The following is a 23,577-nucleotide window of genomic DNA, read 5'->3' on the forward strand; positions in this document are numbered from 1 at the left end:
CCAAAGCAATCTTGAGAACGAAAAATGGAGCTGGAGGAATCAGGCTCCCTGACTTCAGACTATACTACAAAGCTACAGTAATCAAGACAGTATGGTACTGGCACAAAAACAGAAATATAGATCAATGGAACAGGATAGAAAACCCAGAGATAAACCCACGCACATATAGTCACCTTATCTTTGATAAAGGAGGCAGGAATGTACAGTGGAGAAAGGACAGCCTCTTCAATAAGTGGTGCTGGGAAAAATGGACAGGTATATGTAAAAGTATGAGATTACAACACTCCCTAACACCATACACAAAAATAAGCTCAAAATGGATTAAAGACCTAAATGTAAGGCCAGAATCTATCAAACTCTTAGAGGAAAACATAGGCAGAACACTCTATGACATAAATCACAGCAAGATCCTTTTTGACCCACCTCCTAGAGAAATGGAAATAAAAACAAAAATAAAAAAATGGGACCTAATGAAAGTTAAACGCTTTTGCATAGCAAAGGAAACCATAAACAAGACGAAAAGACAATCCTCAGAATGGGAGAAAATGTTTGCAAATGAAGCAACTGACAAAGGATTAATCTCCAAAATTTACAAGCAGCTCATGCAGCTCAATAACAAAAAAAACCCAACCCAATCCAAAAATGGGCAGAAGACCTAAATAGACATTTCTCCAAAGAAGATATACAGATAGCCAACAAACACATGAAAGAATGCTCAACATCATTAATCATTAGAGAAATGCAAATCAAAACTACAATGAGATATCATCTTACACCAGTCAGAATGGCCATCATCAAAAAATCTAGAAACAATAAATGTTGGAGAGGGTGTGGAGAAAAGGGAACACTCTTGCACTGCTGGTGGGAATGTGAATTGGTACAGCCACTATGGAGAACAGTATGGAGGTTCCTTAAAAAACTACAAATAGAACTACCATATGACCCAGCAATCCCACTACTGGGCATATACCCTGAGAAAACCATAATTCAAAAAGAGTCATGTACCAAAATGTTCATTGCAGCTCTATTTACAATAGCCAGGACATGGAAGCAACCTAAGTGCCCATCATCGGATGAATGGATAAAGAAGATGTGGCACATATATACAATGGAATATTACTCAGCCATAAAAAGAAACTAAATTGAGTTATTTGTAGTGAGGTGGATGGACCTAGAGTCTGTCATACAGAATGAAGTAAGTCAGAAAGAGAAAGACAAATACCATATGCTAATACATATATATGGAATCTAAGAGAAAAAAACAAAAATGTCATGAAGAACCTAGGAGTAAGACAGGAATAAAGACATAGGCCTACTAGAGAATGGACTTGAGGATATGGGGAGGGGGAAGGGTAAGCTGTGACAAAGTGAGAGAGTGGCATGGACATATGTACACTACCAAACGTAAAATAGTGGGAAGCAGCTGTATAGCACAGGGAGATCAGCTCAGTGCTTTGTGACCACCTAGAGGGGTGGGATAGGAAGGGTGGGAGAGAGGGAGACGCAAGAGGGAAGAGATATGGGAACATATGTATATGTATAACTGATTCACTTTGTTATAAAGCAGAAACTAGCACACCATTGTAAAGCAATTATACTCCAATAAAGATGTTAAAAAAAAAAATTTCCAAAATGTACATTTTGCTGAAATTCTGAAAGAAAATCAGTAATAATGACTTTGAAACCAAATTTACTATCAAAGTAACGTGCTTTAAATATGTATTGTATTATTTCCTAAAAATATCAACATTTTATCAATTTTTTCAAATGTGGCACAGTAAGGCATGAGTTACTTTACATATAAGCCTACTGATTTCATTTAGTACAGCTTTTCTAAGGTCAAATAAATGTGGCATATTTATACTTTGTTATTCAAACAATCCTTAACTCAGCTGAAACATAGGATTACCTCTTGAAGTACTGCAAAATTTGTTTCATGCAACTTTGTGTTCAATATTTCAGAATGAAAAGCAGCTAAGCATCTAATAAAGTTCAGTCCCTCAATTTTCTTCTCCCTATGGGAAAAAGAAAGAAACAACAAAATCATGCATTAAATGGGGCTCAACTGGAACAGGATCTCAGATTTCTTCTTTTGTGTGTATGGAATACTGTCAACGAGAAGACCCTGGGTATTTTCCCTTATCATGTAGGAAGCTCAAATAAAAAGATATGGAAAGTTTTGTTCACTCCTATAGTTCTCTTTCATGATCCAGAACATCTTTTAAGAGCCAAAAGCACTATTGACAGTCAAACTAAGTTCATGCTTTATAAATAAAAAGGAACATTTCTCCACCAGTAAGAATGTCATATTCTTTTTAGAGAACAGAAGGGAAAGGAATGGCAAATCAAATGTAAGGGAATCAGTAAAACAAAAATGGAAGGAGATTAAGTAACTACGTATTACTTTGTTGGTGAGTATATAATCCAAGTGCAGAAAACCATCAAGAGATGTTTCTGTAACTTGTATTTCTTTTTCATTATCTTACCTAATGAGCCAGATGAAGGGTAGGTGAATACTAACAAGACGGTAGATTCAAGTGGGATTGGGATATAACATTTTAAACTTGATGGTTTCCATCTTATATGTTTGAAAAATGCAAGCTGAGTTTCCTTAGTTGGTAATATTGATGGTGGTTATTTTTCTAAGCATTTAAATCCCCTGAATAAGTTACGGAAAATAGGGAGAAAAGACCTAAGATTCCAAGGTGGCAAGAGTAAACCTATTTAATAGCTGTCTGGTTCAAGATTTTCATTTTTTGATTAAGCATAAAACTGTTACAGTTACTGTTCAGATGCACAAACAACCAGATTCTGTACACAAAGTAAATAACAGAAAGTGGAGTCAAGAGAGAGGAAAGTAGAAAAAGAAATTAAGAAATAGTGGCTGAAATTTTTTCATCAAATCTATAAATTCTCAGATCCAAGAACAAATCCTAAACAGGATAACCATAAAATAAACACAAAATGGAACATCATTATCAAATTACTAAAAAGAGTGTTGAAGGGAATATTCTTAAAAGCAGCCATAGAAAAAAGGGCAAATTACACACAGGAGTAACAAAGATAACAATGATAAAAGACTTTAGCTCAGAAATATGCAAGCCACTGAACAAAATTTAAGTGCTAAAAAGAAACGGACAAAAAAATCAACTTAATTTAAGGAGGAATATACAAATCTTAAACTATAGTTGGAGATTGCAAAAGCCCAGTAACTGATGAAACAAATAAACAGGAAGTCAGTAAGGATACAGAAAACTTAACACTGTCAACCACTACCAACCAACCTAATCTTCTTAACCTTTATAGAACACTACAAACAACTTCAGAATGCAGATTCTTTTCAAGTTCATGTGAAACATGCATCTGCATGGTTTTGACAACAGGGTATACTGGTTTCAAAGAATGAGATGCGAAGTATACCAGCCTCTTCAATGTTCTAAAAGTTTGTATAGAATTTCTTTCCTAAATGTTTGGTATAATTCACTAGTGAAACCATCCAAGCATGGAGTTTTCTTTGTGGGAAAGAAACTCAAATTCAATTTCCTCAATAGATATTGGGTTATATAGATTATCTACTTTTTGAGTGAGTTTTGGTAGATTCTGTCTTTCAAGGAATCTGTGTATTTCACTAAGTTGTCGAATTTATGGGCATAAAGCTGTTTATCATATTCCTTTATTATTTAATAGCTGTATGATCAGTAGTGATGTTCCTTCTCTCATTCCTGATATATTCATCTGTTTCTTCTCTTTTTTCTTCATCAGTCTGACTAGAGGTTTATCAATTTTATTTATTTTCTCCAAGAGCCCGCTTTTGCTTTCATTTATATCCTCTATTGTTTGTTTTCTATTTCATTGATTTCCATCATGTTATTATTTTCTTTTTTTTTTTGCTTATTTTGGGCTTCATTTGCTCTTCTGTTTCAGTTTAAGATGAAAGCTGAGGTCACTGATATAATGTTTCATTCTTAATTTTATTAAGTTCAAAATATTTTCTAATTTCCCTTATGATTTCTTCTTACAGCCATGGGTGATTTATAAGTATGTTACTTAGTTTCCAAATATTTAGAGATTTTACAGGTATGTGTTCCTAACTTCTAATTTAACTCCACTGTGGTCAGAGAACAAAATTTGTATAATCTGAAACCTTTTAAATTACTTGTTTTATGTTCCAGAATATGGTCTTTCTTGGTAAATGTTCCTTGCAGACTTGAAAAGAATGTGAATTCTGTTGTTTTAGGTGGAGTGTTCTATAAATGTCAGTCAGGTCAAGTTGAAAGTCTTCTATATCCTTACTAATTTTCTTTCTACTAGTTTTATCAATTAATGAGAGGATTGTTTGAGTTCCAACTATAACTGTGGAGTTGTTTATTTCTTTGCAGTTCTACCAGTTTTTGCTTAATGTATTTTGAAGCTCCATTATATGGTAATATAATTTATATAATATTATATTATATAATAAAATATGGTTCAGGATTGCCATGTCTTCTTGATGAATTAACTCCCTTATCAATATAAAATGGCCCTCTTTATTCGTGATGTGATAGAATTCTAAGATGGCACCTTGATTCCTGTCCCAGGTGTACATGCCATGAATAATACTCTCCCCTTGAGGGTGAATATGATGGGATATCACTTCTCTCAATCATGTTACATTATATAACAAAAGGGATTTTGCAAGTTGTCCTACAGCTCACCGATCCTCTGTTCATGTCTTTCTTCTAGTTTCTTTAACACATGGATTAGAATTATAACTATAGTTATAATGTCTTTGTCTACTAATTCTATCATCTATATCATTTTTGGATTAGTTTCAATTGCTTTCTTTTTTTCCTTTTCATTATGGGTTGTATTTTCCTGCTTCTTTGCATGCCTGGTAATTTTTTATTGGATGCCAGGCATTGTGAATTTTTACCTTAGATATTTTTGTATTCCTATAAATATTTTTGGGCTTCATTATGAGATATAGTTAAGTTACTTGGAAAGGCTGATCCTTTCAGGCCTTGCTTTTATGCTCTGTTTGGAGAAACAAAACTAGTCTTTAGCCTAGGGCTTATTCATTCCATAGATGAAGCAAAACTCTTCTGAGTATTCTACCCAATGCCATGTGAATTATAAGGTTTTCCACGCTGCCGGTGGGGAGAGAAAGTATTCTTGCCCTTGTATACATCCCAGGGAACATTTTTTGTAACTTCTATGAGTGGTCCTTGTTCTGGTTTCACAAGCATGCCTTGACCAAATACTCAGCTAAACATTTGAGAATAATCTTCTGAAGGTTCTTAGAGTTCTTTAAGGAACTGTATCCTCCTCTGGCATTCTGCCCTGTAAGCTCTAGCTATCTTGGCCTCCCCAAACTCCCAGCTCTATCTCTATCTCTGCTGGTATCTACATGGTTTTCCCCTCCCTAAGCTGTGTAGGAAGTTAGCAAGGGCTCACCTTTGTTTCTCAGGGATCACTGTCTTTCACTGCCTGGTTAACAATACTCTGAAAACCATTGTTTCATATATTTTGTATTATTTCTTTAGTTCTTTCTGATGTGAAGGCAAATCTAATGCCTGTTAATCTATCTTGGCAGGAAGTGGAATTTCAAGAGTTCTGTTTTGGCCATGTTAAATTTAAGATGTCTATTGGCATCCAAGTGGAAGTCAAGGAGGCAGTTCAATTACAAGTCCAGAGCTCAAGAAGATACCAGGGATTCAGATAAGCATTTATGAGAAATCAGAGTACGGACAGAATTTAAAGCTATTGAATTGAATGAGATCATTTAAGAAAGGGGTTGGCAAACTATGGCTCACAGACCAAATCTAGCCCCATCAGAGTTTACTTCTATAAGTAAAATTTTTATAAGTAAAGTTCACTGAAAGACAACCGTGCCCATTCATTTTCATACTGTCTAAGGCTGATTTTGCACTATAACGGCAAAGTTGAGTAGCTGCAACAGAGACAAGTGGCCTGAAAAGCCTAAAATATTTTACTATCTGGCTCTTTATAGGGAAAGATTGCCAGCCTGGATCTATGGGATGAATGTAGATAGAGAACGCCAGTGGATTAAATTCTGGAGCACTCCTCAATTTTGAAATCAAACATTAAGTACTGAAGCAGGAAAAGAACCAAGAGTCTCAAATTTTTCCAGGGTGAAAAGAAAAAAAGTATATGAAGAAGGGAGTGTCAACTGTGTCAAATGATGCTGAGAGGCTAAGTATGATGAGGACTAATAAGTGACCAGTGTTTAGCAAATGGCCACTTCTGCAGTTTTAGTGAAGTGGCAGTCACAGTGGGGAGGGCTGAAAGCCAATCAAAGAAGGTTGAGAAGAGAACATGAGGTGAAAAAGCAGACACAATGAATTAGCCTTTTTGAGAACTTTTGCTAAAAAGGGGGGAGAAAAGAAATGTGAAAATGTGAAGAAGATGTGCAGTTTCGGAAGGAGTTTTAAAAACAGGAAATATTATAGCACATTTTTATGTTGATGAATATGAATCTAGAAAAGAAGCAAAACTGATGATGAGGTATAGGAGGTGGATGCAGAGAGAGACTGAAGATTGACTAGGGGAGGAAATGGGACAAGGGGAGCCAAGAGATGTTCCAGCTGAAGCAAGTGGAATGCCACTGTCTTTTTTTTCCCCTTGAGTTATTGGCTGGGTTGGCTGGGTGGCTGTTGTAGCTGTGGTAGGAACAGATAAGGATTTTCAGGATTTTTATAGGATATATTTCACAGAGAAACACTTGGAGAAATGATGAGATTTATACTTAATACCAAAAGGTTTGCATAATCCATAATAAAGCTAACTATGTCCTTATGGTATGTAAGTTATAATATAACAGGTAATACAGTGCTATTAGGACCAGAGTTCAGCTACATTAATAAGTTGGAAAAAACTCAGACTGCCTAAGAAGTAAAATAATCATTCCTAAGACTATTTTAATAGGAAATGTTTCAAGGTTTCTAAAAATAAACTTTCAGAAAACTTTTGGAACTCAGCTTAGTTTTAAGTTAAGGATGGTGAACTCACCAATCCTCATCAGCTAAAAGCCTCAGAGCTTCTGTCAGTGCTACTTCTGGTTTGGAAAATGGCCGTAGTTCTGATGAATCCATTATTTCTGGACTATGAGTGACAGAAGGCATCCTTTCTTTATACTGTGGAATGGCTCCAGGAGATGCTTCATCTAAAACAAAGAAACATACTAAATAAAGCATCGAATAACTCTGATACAAAGGGGTACAAATAATATTCTGACCATAGACTCTATGAATATTTCTTATAGAAACTAGTAACTATTAGTTTAGTCTCTAACAAAATTGTAATACCTGGATACCAAAGCTATTTAAAACTATACTTTTTATATACAAAATTATTAAATTACATTTACTGTAAGTATATAAGTGGTTTTGCAGTCATGAGTCATATAACAAAGTCTAGCTTTAAGAGCTAAAAGTCAGTAAGAAGCATATGATCCCATTTTGTAAAAACATGTGGATATATACCTGTTTCACTGTACAACCGATAACAGAAATGAAGCTTTGTGACAACTGTATATAAATTACCAATTTTTGCTATTGTTATTGAATTAATGGTATACTAAAAATCCTAAGACCATGTGTAGTAATGTGGTCGATGTTTCTTCCATAATCAAACATTTACTTTCCATTTTCTAGATGTAAGGCATTGGCCTAGATATTGGGGAAGCAAATCATCTGAGTGCTCAGGGTAATACCTTGAGGGCACTGCATAATGTAAGACACATGCAGTGAAGGTGTTAGAACGGAATAGACCAAAAAGATAAAATAGAATGTGTAATGGTTTTTGTAAATGGATAAAGGTTAGTTATTTTTTCATGTTAAGAGATAACTTTAAAAAGGTAATATTAAGCACTAGAAAATGACTATAATAAAAAGTATTTATCAACCATGCTGTTCTTAAGAAAATGTTAGATGAAACACATGAGATACACAAATATAAGAAATTACACTTGATGCTGTATATTAATTACATATTCAGATGCAATTAAAATCCAAAGGCAAGATATTAATGATATTAGTTAACACTTATTAAATACTTTGTGTTAGATGTTGTGATAAAGACTTTACAAACTTTACTACATTTAATTCTCTCAACAAAGGTGATGGATATTCTCATTATCTCTAATTTGCAACCGAGAGAAAATAACTGAGTTTTACAGAGGCTAAGAAATGTATTCAAGGTCTCAATGCTAATGAGTGGCAAAGGCAGGATTTTCATCTAGGTCTACTATCACCCTAGATTTTATACAAAGAGGTCTAAGACAGAATCCCTGCTTTCCAAACTTTATCACATACCCGATGAGAAGAGACATGCAAAAAGATGAATATGGTATTCTGGATTACTGTAGTGATAAACTTGTACCAGTTTTTGTTAGAGTAAATCACATACGAAGAAAATTATATGACAATTAATGAATATGATAAATAGACATCATTAATTTTTTTTGATGATTCAGATGCACCCTCATTAGGTTTCATATGTAAGACTGACATGTATTAAAAAAAAAACAACCCAAAACTCAACTTTGGAATTTTACAATCCAGAAAGAATAGCAAACAACAAAATAGCACTACTAACTGTCATTTATTGACATCTTGCCTGCATTGTGCTAAGTGCTTCACTTACATTATCCCATTTGATTCATTCAACAACCCTATGTGATGGTTACTATTATTCCTACATTACAGGTGAAGAAACTGTTGCTAAAGTTTTAAGGATTCCCTCTCTATATCTACTCCACCTCCATTCTCATGAGAGAATAATTCATTAGGAAGAGATGCAGATAAACACCAAGTTATCAACCTTGGGGTTATACCACTATTTCTACTCTTTTTACCTGAAAAAAGTGAAAAAAAACAAAACAAATACTACTCTGGAAAAGGAGGTGTACAGAGTATCAATCTAAAGCAGTGCTGCCCAAACTAAGGGTTTTTTGTTTAAACATCCCCTCCTGAAGCCTGCTACTTTTATAAAATACAATAAAAATGTTGTGGCAAGTCTCTAAAAGGTTACTCTCACTGTTTGTAGTTATCTTGTAAGCATATTCTTCTGTTCAAAATATAAGCATGATTTCAAGGAAGCACTCTCCTTACACTGCTTAGAAATAAAATCTGCAAAGCCTATATTATAGGCGAGAAAAATCACAAAATTAGTTGATGTCTCTAGCAAGAATGAATATGAAACAATTTATGATTTGCTACTCTTTGTATGATTTGCTACTATTTGTACTTCTATTCCTACTGTTAACTACTGACTTAGGTAAGAAGTTTTGTGGGTTTTTCTCCCCCTAGATTCTATGACAGTAATAATTAGTGAAACTATTTAAGAATGCTAAAAATAGGCTTAAATGTCACAAATGCCTAGATTTAACTGGTACTCAGGGCCGTGTTTAACCAGTAATTTTACAGGCTAACACCTCTCATCAGGCATACTCTCAATAATTACTAACTTTGAGGATACAGAATTTTTAAAACATTTTCTACACTTCCTGCATTATTAAAAGAAATACAAGCTAGGAAGAATTGCAAACATTTATCTAGTTCAATTCTCTTTTATATTTATCTTTGGGAGAGGTTAAGTATGTTGTCTAAGATCACATTTATAAATTTACGTTTTCTATACTTCTTGGGTTTTTTGTTCACACCTAGACTTCAGACCCAACATCAATTTAAGAATGTTTGTTATAGTTTATACAGTTTATTCCTTAGAAAAAAAATAACAAAAATAATAAGCAGTAATTTTTAATGTTTATTATAGTTCACACAATTTTTCATTTCAATTTCTGATTTTCCTAGCTGTTGCTATACCTAAGACCTATTCAATATTTTTTAAAATAGCACAGGAAACATGGAGCTTAATCTTGACCAGGTATAGAACCTATTAAGTACTCAACGACTAGCTGAATAAATGATAAATGCAATGTTTTTTTAATCATGATCTAATAAACGAGCTTCACAATCTCAGTTACCTTAGCTATAAAATGGAATACTACCCTCAGTGAAACAAGAATATTTGCAGGGAACAAAGACGAGATCTTTGAGATAATCTGGGCCTTTCAGATAGTTTAGATATTTTACATGGCCAGAAAATAGAGGCCTGTTTTCAGGTCACAAAGCTAATTAAAAGGCAGAACTAATATTAAAGAAGCCACGTCTGTCTACTGACTCCTACTGGTTTAGTGTTCTTTCCATCACAAAATGCATTGAACCACATGTGGTCTCTTCAACTTAAATAAGCATTTGTGACATTACTCCCTATATTTAAACATATCTTACCTGAATCTGAAAACACTAAAGATGGTGACCTTTTTAAACTGGCCTCTTTTTTTCAATGGAGGGCTGAAGGCAATGTTTTCTAAAGGAGAACTTTCATTTTTTTCATATTCCCACCTCATCCCCCAAAATATTTAAGTCTAGAAGGGAGAAAAACAATCAATTAGCTTCCTTTTTATAAGAAACAATACTTATTACAATAGTTAGAAGTAACTGGGTCTTTCAGATTTCAGTGTTGTAGTTCAACATATTCCACTATTAGTGATATATCAACCTCAGTTAAACTATAGTACATTAGTTTTAGAATATTACGAGTTAAATAAAACCACAGCAAATGTTAAATTCCACTTACTTTCAGATGCCATTTTCTCAGTTCCTGTATGTTTCATTCGTTCCCAAGGATTCTTCTCACAATCTTTAATGTCAAAAAGTTCTTTTTCCTCTTTTCTCTTTTGTCTCATCTTGTCATAAGTAGATTTTGAAATAGAAACTTTAATCTGCAGGAAAAAGTTGAAATATCCGAAATCATTCAGGGAGTCTGACATTTAAAATAACTATCTTCATCTTAGATAACTGTAAGTTATACAAAATAAACTATACATTTCTTAGTCCTTATTTCAGTAATTCTAAAACTGAATAGAATTACCTAGTGCTAATCTCCAAATAAATTTGTGCCTGAAGATACTAGTTTGTTACTCCCTGAGGATATCCTAGGAAATTGTTGAATATATACATACACATACATATATGTATATAAAGTACATGTAGACCATAAAGTACACTAGATACTTTATGCCAGAATGACAGCATATTTGGTGGGAAAGGAGAATAACCTATCATTTAAATGATTAAAGTTCAGGAATTTCAATTACACTGAGATTTAAAAAAATTTAATCAAAACACTTTCACTACCCCAAATCTGATATACACAAAACAATGATGCATCATTAAATTTATCCTAATAATTAGTAAATAACCTTACATCTTTTTCATTTTCAACATCAACACATGATGGAATACTCTGTTGGACTGCTCTTCCATAAATCCCTGATGGTGGTTCAGTACTTTTAAGTGAAAACGTATCCCCATTTTCCACAGAAGATATCACTGATTGGCTGCAGGTTGCTGGTGCTGGGACTGGACTTCCAAATACCCCTGAAAGCAACCAACCATCAAACTGTCATTAAGTATTTATGTGATGTTACGCTGGACAGCAAAGTTTTAAGACAAAGCTCTTGTCTTCAAGAAGTATACGATATAGTTAATAAGAAAAACATGTTAAATAATCACAAAATATAAAAACACTCTAACAGGATGATAATATGAGGTACCACAAGATATTTCATGATAATATCAAATGAGAACACCGTATTGTAAGTTCTGAGTTCACAAGAAAGAACGGTTGGCTGAGCTGGGGGTTTAAGATGGTTTCAAAGAGCAAGGATTTGAGCTGGGATTAGAAGACACAAAGAATTTGGATAGACAAGTGAGGAAGGAGGAGAGGACGTCCTATGAGATGGGATGCTCATAAGCAGAGCTGAACAAGTAGAAAGCATGTATGTGGAGTGAATAAGTTTGGCTGGGCACAAGGCAAATAGAGGAAAAACAGAAAATAAGTTTACAAGGGTAGGTTGGAGCCAATCTGAGGAGGGACTTATTTTTTATTATATATTTCTTTTTAAATTTTATTTATTTATTTTTGTCTGCGTTGGGTCTTTGTTGCTGCGTGTGGTCTTTCTCTAGTTGCGGCGAGCGGGGGCTACTCTTTTTTTTTTTTTTTAAAGAAGATGTTGGGGGTAGGAGTTTATTAATTTATTTTATTTATTTTTGCTGTGTTGCGTCTTCGTTTCTGTGCGAGGGCTTTCTCTAGTTGTGGCAAGCGGGGGCCACTCTTCATCGTGGTGTGCGGGCCTCTCACTATCGTGGCCTCTCTTGTTGCGGAGCACAGGCTCCAGACACACAGGCTCAGTAGTTGTGACTCATGGGCCTAGATGCTCCGTGGCATGTGAGATCCTCCCAGACCAGGGCTTGAACCCGTGTCCCCTGCATTAGCAGGCAGATTCTCAACCACTGCACCACCAGGGAAGCCCAAGCGGGGCCTACTCTTCGTTGCAGTGTGTGAGCTTCTCATTGCAGTGGCTTCTTTTGCTGCAAAGCACAGGCTCTAGGCACGCAGACTTCAGTAGTTGTGGCACATGGGCTCAGTAGTTGTGGCTCGTGGGCTCTAGAGCGCAAGCTCAGTAGTTGTGGCGCATGGGCTTAGTTGCTCTGCAGCATGTGGGATCTTCCCGGACCAGGGCTTGAACCCATGTCCCCTGCGTTGGCAGGTGGATTCTTAACGTGATTTTAACCACTGTGCCACCAGGGAAGCCCTGAGGAGGGTCTTAAATTAACTTAATAAGACTCTATCAAGCAAAGACGTAAGGAAAGCTTTCTGAGCATTTCATTCTATTTACCAAAAATAAGATGTACACCCTCAATGTCTATCATCATATTCTAGTTTCTCAACTAGAATTGAAATTAAAATTAAACTAAAATTAAATTGAAATTTAAATTAAATTTTAACTTAAATTAATTTTAATTTAATTAAAAAATAAAATTTAATTAAAAAATTAAAAAGGAATCTAGCTGGGTTGTGTTAATGAACTTGATGGGGAAATCCTTTCACAATGTATATGGATATCAAATCATCACACTGTACACTTTAAATATCTTACAATTTTATTTGTCAATTATACCTCAATAAAGTTGGGGGAAAAAAACGCTAGTTTTAAAGGATATTTGCAAATATGTTGTTCAAAGGTTTCCTAACTCCCCTAAAATATATAAGAGATATTAATTAAGATTTGTCTAGTCTTTGCATGGGAGACAATACAATTATATTAATTTATATTGATGACAAAGTCGATCAATAAGGACTACTATTTGAATTTAAACTGTGGTAAAATGGTCTAAGCTATCCTAAAAGTGTCTTAGAAGTACCTAAACTCCACCTGTCACATAATACATCTCTGAAAATTACTGACATGAATTTACTGTTGTTTCATTAGAGGATAGAAATGTCACGTTATGTATTCACTTTTAATTCTTTCAATTTAACGATTTTTTAAAAAGAAAGTTCTATTCAACACCTGAATCACACTCTTCTCTATTCTTTATTGATATGCTTTGCTTATACGTGAAGAACATATTCAATTAAAAGCTAAAAAACTTTGAAATACCTTTTCCAACAACTACTACTGAGTCTTCTGATAAGGTATTTGTAGACATGAAGTCAAAACTGGAAATTTGGTGGAAATTTGATGATGACCCTGTAAATCCTAAAGAAACAAAAAAACCCACATTAAAAAATACATATTTATATAGTATTTCAGGATATCATAACATGATCTTTGAAAACTAACTTCATACAAAGAATTTACAATTTATATATTTACGCATATTCATTAACTCAATAAATAAATATTTATTTATTTATTTATTGTTTTTGCGGTACGCAGGCCTCTCACTGTTGTGAACTCTCCCGTTGCGGAGCACAGGCTCCAGACACGCAGGCTCAGCGGCCATGGCTCACGGGCCCAGCCACTCCGCGGCATGTGGGATCTTCCCGGACCGGGGCACGAACCTGTGTCCCCTGCATCGGCAGGCAGACTCTCAACCACTGCGCCACCAGGGAAGCCCAACTCAATAAATATTTATAATTAGAATATCTGGTTTGTCCATTGTATATTCTTGCCTCCTTTGTCATAGATTAATTGACTGTAGGTGCATGGGTTTATTTCTGAGCTCTCTATTCTGTTCCATTGATCTATATGTCTGTTTTTGTGCAAATACCACGCTGTTTTGTTTACTGTAGTGCTGCAGTATTGTTTGAAGTCTCAAAGGGATATGCCTCCATCTTCATTCTTTTTTCCTCAGGACTGCTTTGGCAATTCTGGGTGTTTTGTGATTCCATATAAATTTTAGTATTATTGTTCTAGTTCTGTGAAAAATGCCATGCGTATTTTGATAGGGATCACATTATATCTGTATAGTTTGCTTTGGGTAGTATTAACTTTTAAACATTAACTCTTCCAATCCAAGAGCACGGGATAGCTTTCCATTTCTTAAAATCATCATCAATTTCCTTTATCAATGTTTTGGAGTCTTCAGCATATAGGTTTTTCACTCATTTCATTTCATTTCTTCATTTTGCCACACCATGAGGCATGTGGGATCTTAGTTCCCCCCCCCCCAGTGATCGAACTCATGCCCCCTGCATTGGGAGTGCGGAGTCTTAACCACTGAACCACCAGGGAAGTCCAGTATTTTTTTTTTTTTGACGTGATTTTAAATGGGATTTTTTTTAACATCTTTCTGATATTTCATTGTTACTGTAAAAAAATGTAACGGATTTCTGTATATTAATCTTGTATCCTGCTACCTTGCTGAATTCATCTATTAGTTCTAATAATTTTTGTGTGGAGTCTTTAGGGGTCCCTATATAGAGTATCATGTCATCTGCCAATAGGGACAGTTTTACCACCTCCCTTCTGATTTGGATACCTTTTGTTTCTTTTTCTTGTCTGAATGCTTCCAATACTATGCTCAATAGAAGTGGTGAGAGCAGGTATCCTTGTCTTGTTCCTGAATTTAGTGGGAAGGCTTTTAGCTTTTCACCATTGAGTATTATGTTGGCTGTGGGTTTGCTGTAAATGGCTTTTGAGATATGTTCCCTCTATACCCACTTGGGTGAGAGTTTTTACCATGGATGGATGCTGAATTTTATCAAATACTTTTTCTGCATCTATTGCGATGATCATATGGCTTCCTGTTGATGTAGTACTGATATATCACATTGATTGATTTATTATGATGAACCATCCTTGTGACCCTAAAATGAATCCAACTTGATCGTGATGTATGATCCTTTTTACGTATTGTTGGATTCAGTTTGCTAATATTTTGGAAAGTTTTCTTTTTTGATTGATTGATTGATTTGGCTGCATTGGGTCTTAGTTGTGGCACACAGGATCTTTGCTACGGCACATGGGATCTTTCATTGCAGCACGCAGGCTCTAGAGTGTGCAGGCTCAGTAGCTGCGGCACAAAGGTTCTCTAGTTGTGGCGCATGGGCTCCAGAGTGCGCGGGCTCAGTAGTTGCAGCAAGCAGGCTCTCTAGTTGTGGCTCATGGGCTCTAGAGCGTGTGGGCTCAGTAGCTGTGGCGCATGGGCTTAGCTGCCCCATGGCATGTGGGATCTTAGTTCCCCGACCAGGGATCGAACCCATGTCCCCTGCATTAGAAGGTGGATTCTTAACCACTGGACCAAATCAAAAAATATTTGCTAATATTTTGTTGAGGATTTGTACATCTATGTTTATGAAACATATTGATCTGTAATTTTCTTTTCTTAATGTCTTTGTCTGGTTTTGGTATCAGGGTGACAGTGGCTTCATAGAATGAATTAGGGAGTGTTCCCTCCTCTTCAATCTTTTGGAATAGTTTGAGAAGGATAGGTGTAAGGTCTTGTATGTTTGGTAGAATTTCCCAGTGAAGCTGTCTGGTCTGAGATTTTTGCTTGCAGAGAGCTTTTTAAATTACAGATTCTATTTCACTTCTAGTGATCAGTCTGTTCAAAATATGTTTCTTCCTGACTAAATTTTGGCAGGCTGTATATTTCTAAAAATTTGTCCAATTTGTTGGCATATAACTCTTCATAGTATTCTCATGAGTTTTTGTATTTCTGTGGTATCAGTTGTTATTTCTCTTTACCTTCTTATGTTTTTTCAGGGTCCTCTCTCTTTTCTTCTTGGTGAGCCTGGCTAGAGGTTTGTCAATTTTGTTTATCTTAAAAACAAACAAACAAAAAAAACAGCTCTTGGTTTTATTGATCTTTTTATTTTTTTTGATCTCTATTTATTTCCTCTCTGATATTTATTTATTTCCTTCCTTCTGCTGGCTTTGGGTTTTGTTTGTCCTTCTTCTTCTAGTTCTTTTAGGTGGTAGGTTAGGTTATTTGAGATTTTTCTTGTTTCTTGAGGAATGTCTGTATCGCTATAAACTTCCCTCTTAGAAATGCTTTTGCTACAACCCATAGATTTTGTAAAGTTGTATTTTCATTGTCACTTGTCTTGAGGTATTTTCTGATTTCCTCCTTGGTTTCATCGTTTACCCACTGGTTTTTTACTTCCATGTTGCTTAGTATCCATGTGATGGGTTTTTTTCTTATTTTTCTTTCTGTGGCTGATTTCTACAGTTTCATACCATTGTGGTTAGAAAAGATGCTTGAAATAATTTCTATCCTCCTAAATTTGTTGAGGCTTGTTTGGTGACCTGGTATGTCATCTATTGCAGAGAATGTTCCATGGGCACTTGAAAAGAATGTGTATTCTGGGTTTTATCAATGTAGTGTTCTATAGATATCAATTAAGTCCAACTGGTCTATTGCATCACTTAGGATCTCTGTTCCCTTATTGACTTTCTGTCTGGAAATCTGTCCATTGATCTCAGTGGGGTGTTAAAGTCTCCTAGTATTATTGTATTCCTGTCAGTTTCTCTCTTCATGTCTGTTAGTATTTGTTTTATATAGTGTATTTAGGTGCTCCTATACTGAGTACATATATGTTAATGAGAGTAATATCCTCTTCTTGTATTGATCCTTTTATCATGATATAATGTCCTTCTTTGTCTTTCTTTATGAACTTTGTTTTAAAGTCTATTTTGTCTTTAGAAAATGGACTTGAGGACATGGGGTGGGAGGGCAAACCTGGGGTGAAGTGAGAATAGCATCGACATACATACACTACTGAATGTAAAATAGTTGGCTGGTGGGAAGCAGCAGCATAGCACAGGGAGATGAGCTCGGTGTTATGCGATGATCTAGAGGGGTGGGTTAGGGAGGATGGGAGGGAGGCTCATGAGGGAGGGGATATGGGGACATGTGTATGCATATGGCTGATTTGCTTTGTTGTGCAACAAAAACTAACACAGTATTGTGAAGCAATTATACTCCAACAAAGATTTATTAAAAAAGAAAAAAAAAGTCTATTGTGTCTGATATGAGTATTGCTACTCCCACTTTCTTGTTATTTCCATCTGCATAAAATATCATTTTCCATCCCCTCACTTTCAATCTTTATGTGTTCTTTGCTCTAACGTGAGTCTCTTGTAGGCAGCATATTGTAGGTTCTTGTGTTTTTATCCAATCTGCCATTCAGTGTCTTTTTTGCGGTACGCAGGCCTCTCACTGTTGTGGCCTCTCCTGTTGCGGAGCACAGGCTCCGGACGCGCAGGCTCAGCAGCCATGGCTCACAGGCCCAGCCGCTCCGCGGCATGCGGGATCTTCCCGGACTGGTGAACGAACCCGTGTCCCCTGAATCGGCAGGCGGACTCTCAACCACTGTGCCACCAGGGAAGCCCCCATTCAGTGTCTTTTGATTGGAGTATTTAGTCCATTGATATTTAAAGTGATTATTAATAGGTATGTACTTATTGCCATTTTAAACCTTGTTTCCCAGTTGATTCTGTAGTTCTTCTTTGTTCATTTCTTCCTTTTGTTTTCCCTTTTGTAGTTTGATGATTGTGTATTATGTTGGAGTTCCTTTCTTTTTGGTTTTTGTGAATCTATGTATGTTTTTGATTTGTGTGATAAACTTGCTGGGTAGAGTATCCTAGGTTGTAGGTTTTTCCCTTTCAGAACTTTGAATATATCATGCCACTCCCTTGTGGACTGCAAAGTTTCTGCAGAGAAATTAGCTGATAGCCTTATGGAGGTTCCCTTGTAACTGACTCTTTGACTCTTTGTTTTTCTCTTGCTGTCTTTAGAATCCTCTCCTTAACTTTTTCCATGTTAATTATATGTCTTGGTGTGGGTGTTTGGGTTCATCTTGTTTGGGACCCTCTGTGTTTCCTGTACCTGGATATCTGTTTCTTTCTCTATGTTTGAGAATTTCTCAGCCTCTTCAGCAAGTGGTGTTGGAAAAGCTGGACAGCTACATGTAAATTAATGAAATTAGAACACTACCTCACACCATATTCAAAAATAAACCCATAAAGACCTAAACGTAAGACATGACACCATAAAACTTCTAGAACAGTACACAGGCAAAACATTCTCAAACATAAATTGTACTAATGTTTTCTTAGATCAGTCTCCCAAGGCAAAAGAAATAAAAGCAAAAATAAACAAATGGGACCTAATCAAACTTAAAAGCTTTTGCATAGCAAAGGAAACCATAAACAAGATGAAAAGACAGCCTAGGGAATCAGAGGAAATATTTGCAATTGATGTGACCAACAAGGGTTAATATCCAAAATATACAAATAGCTCATAAAATTCAGTATCAGAAAAACAAACTCAAAAAATGGGCAGAAGACCTAAACAGACATGTCTCCAAAGTAGACGTACAGATGGCCAATGGGCACATGAAAAGATGCTCAATATTGCTAAGTATTAGAGAAATGCAAATCAAAATCACAACGAGGTACCGGTCAAAATGGCTACTATCAAAAAGTCTACAAGTAATAAATACTGGAGAGGAGGTGGAGAAAAGAGAACACTTGTACATTGTTGGTGGGACTGTAAATTGGTGCAACCATTATGGAAAACACTATTACATGATCCAGCAATTCCGCTCCTGGGTATATATCCAGAAAAAAATGAAAACACTACTTTGAAAACATACATGCACCCTAATGTTCACAGCAGCACTATTTACAATAGTCAAGACATGGAAAAAACACAAGTGCCCATCAACAGATGACTGGTTTAAGAAGATGTGATGTATATGTATATATTATATATATATATGTATACATACATACATATATACACATACACAATGGAATATTACTCAGCCATAAAAAAGAATGAAATATTGCCATTTGCAGCAACATGGATTGATCCAGAGAATATCATACTAAGTCAGAAAGAGAAAAACAAATATTATATGCTATCACTATATGTGGAATATAAAAAATAATATAAATGAATCCATATACAAATCAGAAACAGACTCACAGACATAGAAAACAAACTTCTGGTTACCAAATAGAAATGGGAGGGAAGGGAGGAATAAACTAGGAGTATGGGATTAACATACACACACTACTATACATAAAATAGATAAGCAACAAGGATTTACTTTATAGCACAGGGAACTATATTCAATATCTTGTAATAACCTATAATGGAAAATAATCTGAAAAATATATATATAATTGAATCACTTTGCTATATATGTAAAACTAATACAATATTGTAAATCAACTATATTTCAATTAAAAAAAGAAACCTAGTTCAGACTAGGCACTAGAGAGAAAAGAAACCTTGAAACACTTAAGGAGTTTATACATGCCAAGGTTAAGAGTGGGAAAGATGGCACTTCCCTGGTGGTGCAGTGGTTAAGAATCCTCCTGCCAATGCAGGGGCCATGGGTTTGAGCCCTGGTCCAGGAAGATCCCACATGCCACAGAGCAACTAAGCCCGTGTGCCACAACTACGGAGGCTGTGCTCTAGAGTCTGCGAGCCACAGCTACTGAGCCCACGTGCCACGATTACTGAAGCCTGCATGCCTAGAGCTCATGCTCTGCAACAAGAGAAGCCACTGCAATGAGAAGCCCATGCACCGCAACGAAGAGTAGTCCCCACTTGCCACAACTAGAGAAAGCCCAAGCGCAACAATGTAGACCTGACACAGCCAAAAAAAGAGAGTGGAAAAGATATACAAGAAAATAATCACCACATGATAATCAACCAACAAAAGGATAACTTGGAAGGAAAGCGTCTAACCCCCAGGAACAGATCAAGTCAATTTTACAGCAATCTGTACTTTCCTAGGTTAACTTCTAGCTCAGTTTGTGATTATTTAATTATCCTCTCTCCTACTAGACTGTAAGCTCTATGGGAATAGCATCTATGTCTAGTTTTGATTATCATTCTTTTCCAGAGACCGTTAGTACAGTGCTTGGCACATAGTAGGTGCTCAATAAATGTTAGATGAATGTTATAAGGCAGAAAAAATGGAAAGCAAAATATAATTAATTTAGGGTCAACTGACAGAAACATCAGGTAGCCCCAAAAAGTGTTTGGTGACAAAGAGAAACAAATCTCAGTAAATGGAACAATTTGCTCCACAATAGTTCACAAACATAAAATCTATACATAAACTATTAAGAGATGATTGATAATTAGACAAATCTCATGAGGAAACACATAAAAAACATATTTTAGTAGCTTAATTTCATTTATAAGAGAGTCTGACATAACACCATTTTTGGTTGTTTTTATTTTTACCTTAACAAAACAAAGCTTTTTTTTTCAATCATATAATATTCGTTCTTGAAACAGGGGAGAGGTTCTGCTCCATATAATCCTTACTCAAGGACCAGGGTTCATCACCTAGAACGTCAGAATCATAGTGGCAGGAGGAAGATGGAAAAAGAGAATCATGAACCTGTTCTAAAGCCCTTCTACCCACATGTCACTTCTGATTACGTTTCATTGGTTAAAGAAACTCATGTGATCATCTAACTGCAAAGGGTCAGAGAAGTGTATTCCTGCTGATTAGCCAAAAGGAGAACTGGAAATAATTAATGAGCAGCGATCATAACATCATTTTTAATGTTACTTTTACTTTTTACCCTACAGTTTCTTCTAAGCAAAGAATTACTGAAAGAAATATTGCTCAAATCTCAATTCTAACATATAAAGAAAAAATATGCTTAAAAGATTTTTTGCATATGAACTATCCTTATATAATCTTTTTTTGTTGTTATTTCTGTCCCATTCATTCAAACAGAGAAAGAGAAAATATTAACTCATGGAATCTAGTTTGCTAACACTCCAAGCATCCATCTTAATCACTTTCTCAAATCATTAATTGGGGCTCCAGGTTAATATGCTAGAAAATGGGCAGGTTCAAAGGGACAACCAGCAGAGAAAAGGAAGAAGAGGTGGTTCTGAGAGCTAATCCTAAAAAAGTCTGAAGTTTCTTGTAAAAGGAATCCATTCACATTTGCCACTCATTGCCAATATTTCTTTTGGAAGTTTTTTTTATTCCTTTTAGCACTGCACTCAGTATTTACTTTAACCTGATTATTTGAGGATGCAAGTTTTGTCTGATTGTGCCCAAGGCCACACTATTAGTTTTGGTTGGCTCATCACCACTCCATTCATTTAACATGTGGCATGAACACCATTATATACAAAGCATAATAGGGATATAAAGATGACAGTATCTTAACTTTATCTTATACTACTCCAGACCAGAAACATGGGGAAAGCTTCCTAAAGAAATGGCTTTTAGCCATATTCAAAAAACAGACATGATCTGGACACATTAAGATTAGGAAAGGGCATCAATGAAGACTGTACATACAAACCAAGAAAACTTCTAGTATTAAGAATTCTAGAGCATTGGGCATGAAAAGAAGTATAGTGAGAGGTAATTCAAGAAAGGTAAGCTGAGGCAAGATTATTAAGGGTCTTAAAAATTATGCTACAGAGTAGGAAATTTATTCTGTGAAAACCACTCAAGGCTTTGAGTATGGAAGAGATGATGACTGTACCTTAGAAAGATAATTCTGCAAGAGTATGTAGCCTTAATTTAAAAGAACTGAAAATAAGTGATAAAATGTCTTATCACAAGGCTACTGTAATTATCCAGGGAAGAAGTAATGAAAGCCCAAATTAAACTGAAAAGAATTGGTAAGATTGGTCACTGCCTGAACTTGGAGGATAAGGAGAAGTAGAAAAGATGACTGTAAAGTTTTAAGTCTCCGTAACTGGGAAAATGGTAATGCTGCTAATAAAAATAGATAAAAAAGGAGGAGGAGCAGGTCCAGAAAGGAAGGTAAGTTTGGTCTTGAACATATTTATTCTTGTTGGCCAGATAGACCTAGTATATGTTTGGTTTAGAGTTGGAAGTGTGAGTGTGAAGTAATTTTCTGGAATAGAATTAACTATTGATCAAAGATACAAATATTTTTATGAGTCTGTTGTCCAAAACAAAAAAAGCCACTGGCAGTAAATGAACATATTCAGCAATTATTTAAAAACAATTAAATTATATTACCTTTAGGAAGAAAAGTATTTTTACATTTGATTTTTTTATATAAGAAATAAAATATGTAAGTAAATATGAAAAAACCCTGTCATTCTCTTTTGTAAAAACAATGGACAAATGATCTCTCCTAAAAAGAACAGATACTATGAATTATATTAAGGATTAAATTTTAAGAAATTTACCAAAAAAACAAAAACAACAAAACACAAAAGGTTTCTAATCAAGTTCCCTCTTACTGAATTTGTGTTAGCTCCACAAAAAATATACATGTCTAAAATGCCTGATTACCTGCACATGTATGACTTAAGGTGACCAGAAACAAGAGAAGTTGACCTTACGATAACCAAGATTGCTACACACAAAAAAATGACAGCTCCTTACCTTTACTGATAGGTCACAATGCTTAAATACAGGTGACTTCTATTTACTCTATTGAAATATTTATACCCTTCAAAATCACTCCCTCTTTGTTTTTTGACCCACCTCCTAGAATAACAAAACTAAAAGCAAAAATAAACAAATGGGACCCAATGAAACTTAAAAGCTTTTGCACAGCAAAGAAAACCATAAACGAGACGAAAAGACAACCCTCAGAAGGGGAGAAAATATTTGCAAATGAAGCAACTGACAATGGATTAATCTCAAAAAATATACAAAGAGCTCATGCAGCTCAATATCAAAAAAACAATAAATGCTGGAGAAGGTGTGGAGAAAAGGGAACCCCTTGCACTGTTGGTGGGAATGTAAATTGATACAGCCACAATGGAGAACAGTATGGAGGTTCCTTAAAAAGCTAAAAATAGAGCTACCATATGATCCAGCAATCTCACTCCTGGACATATATCTGGAGAAAACTATAACTCGAAAAGACACATGCACTCCAATGTTCACTGCAGCATTATTTACAATAGCCAGGACATGGAAGCAACCTAAATGTTCATTGACAGACGAATGGATAAAGAAGATGCGGTATATATATACAATGGAATATACTCAGCCATAAAAAAGGAACGAAATTGAGTTATCTGCAGTGAGGTGGATGGACCTAGAGTCTGTCATACAGAGTGAAGTAAGTCAGAAAGAGAAAAACAAATACCATATATTAATGCATATATGTGGAATCTAGAAAAATGGTACATATTAACCTATTTGCAAGGCAGGAATAGACACACAGACGTACAGAATGGACGTGTGGACATGGGGGAGGGAGGAAGGGGTGGTGGGATGAATTGGGAGATTGGG

The 23,577-nt window shown here is 35.5% G+C and overlaps 1 protein-coding gene across 3 annotated transcripts in view; it reads right to left on the reverse strand.

Moving 5' to 3' along the window:
- Positions 1-23,577, reverse strand: part of TOGARAM1 (TOG array regulator of axonemal microtubules 1) — an 80,650-nt gene that overhangs the window by 18,855 nt on the left and 38,218 nt on the right. For all 3 annotated transcript variants that reach the window (XM_060004631.1, XM_060004630.1, XM_060004632.1), the window contains 5 exons: positions 13,511-13,609; positions 11,272-11,444; positions 10,642-10,786; positions 7,009-7,162; positions 1,910-2,015 (listed from right to left, as the gene is read on the reverse strand). In XM_060004631.1, coding sequence (XP_059860614.1) covers positions 1,910-2,015; positions 7,009-7,162; positions 10,642-10,786; positions 11,272-11,444; positions 13,511-13,609 — 677 coding nt within the window. The remainder of the gene's footprint in view (positions 1-1,909; positions 2,016-7,008; positions 7,163-10,641; positions 10,787-11,271; positions 11,445-13,510; positions 13,610-23,577) is intronic.

This window comes from Delphinus delphis, chromosome 2, assembly GCF_949987515.2.
Source record: "Delphinus delphis chromosome 2, mDelDel1.2, whole genome shotgun sequence".
Classification (NCBI taxonomy): domain Eukaryota; kingdom Metazoa; phylum Chordata; class Mammalia; order Artiodactyla; family Delphinidae; genus Delphinus; species Delphinus delphis.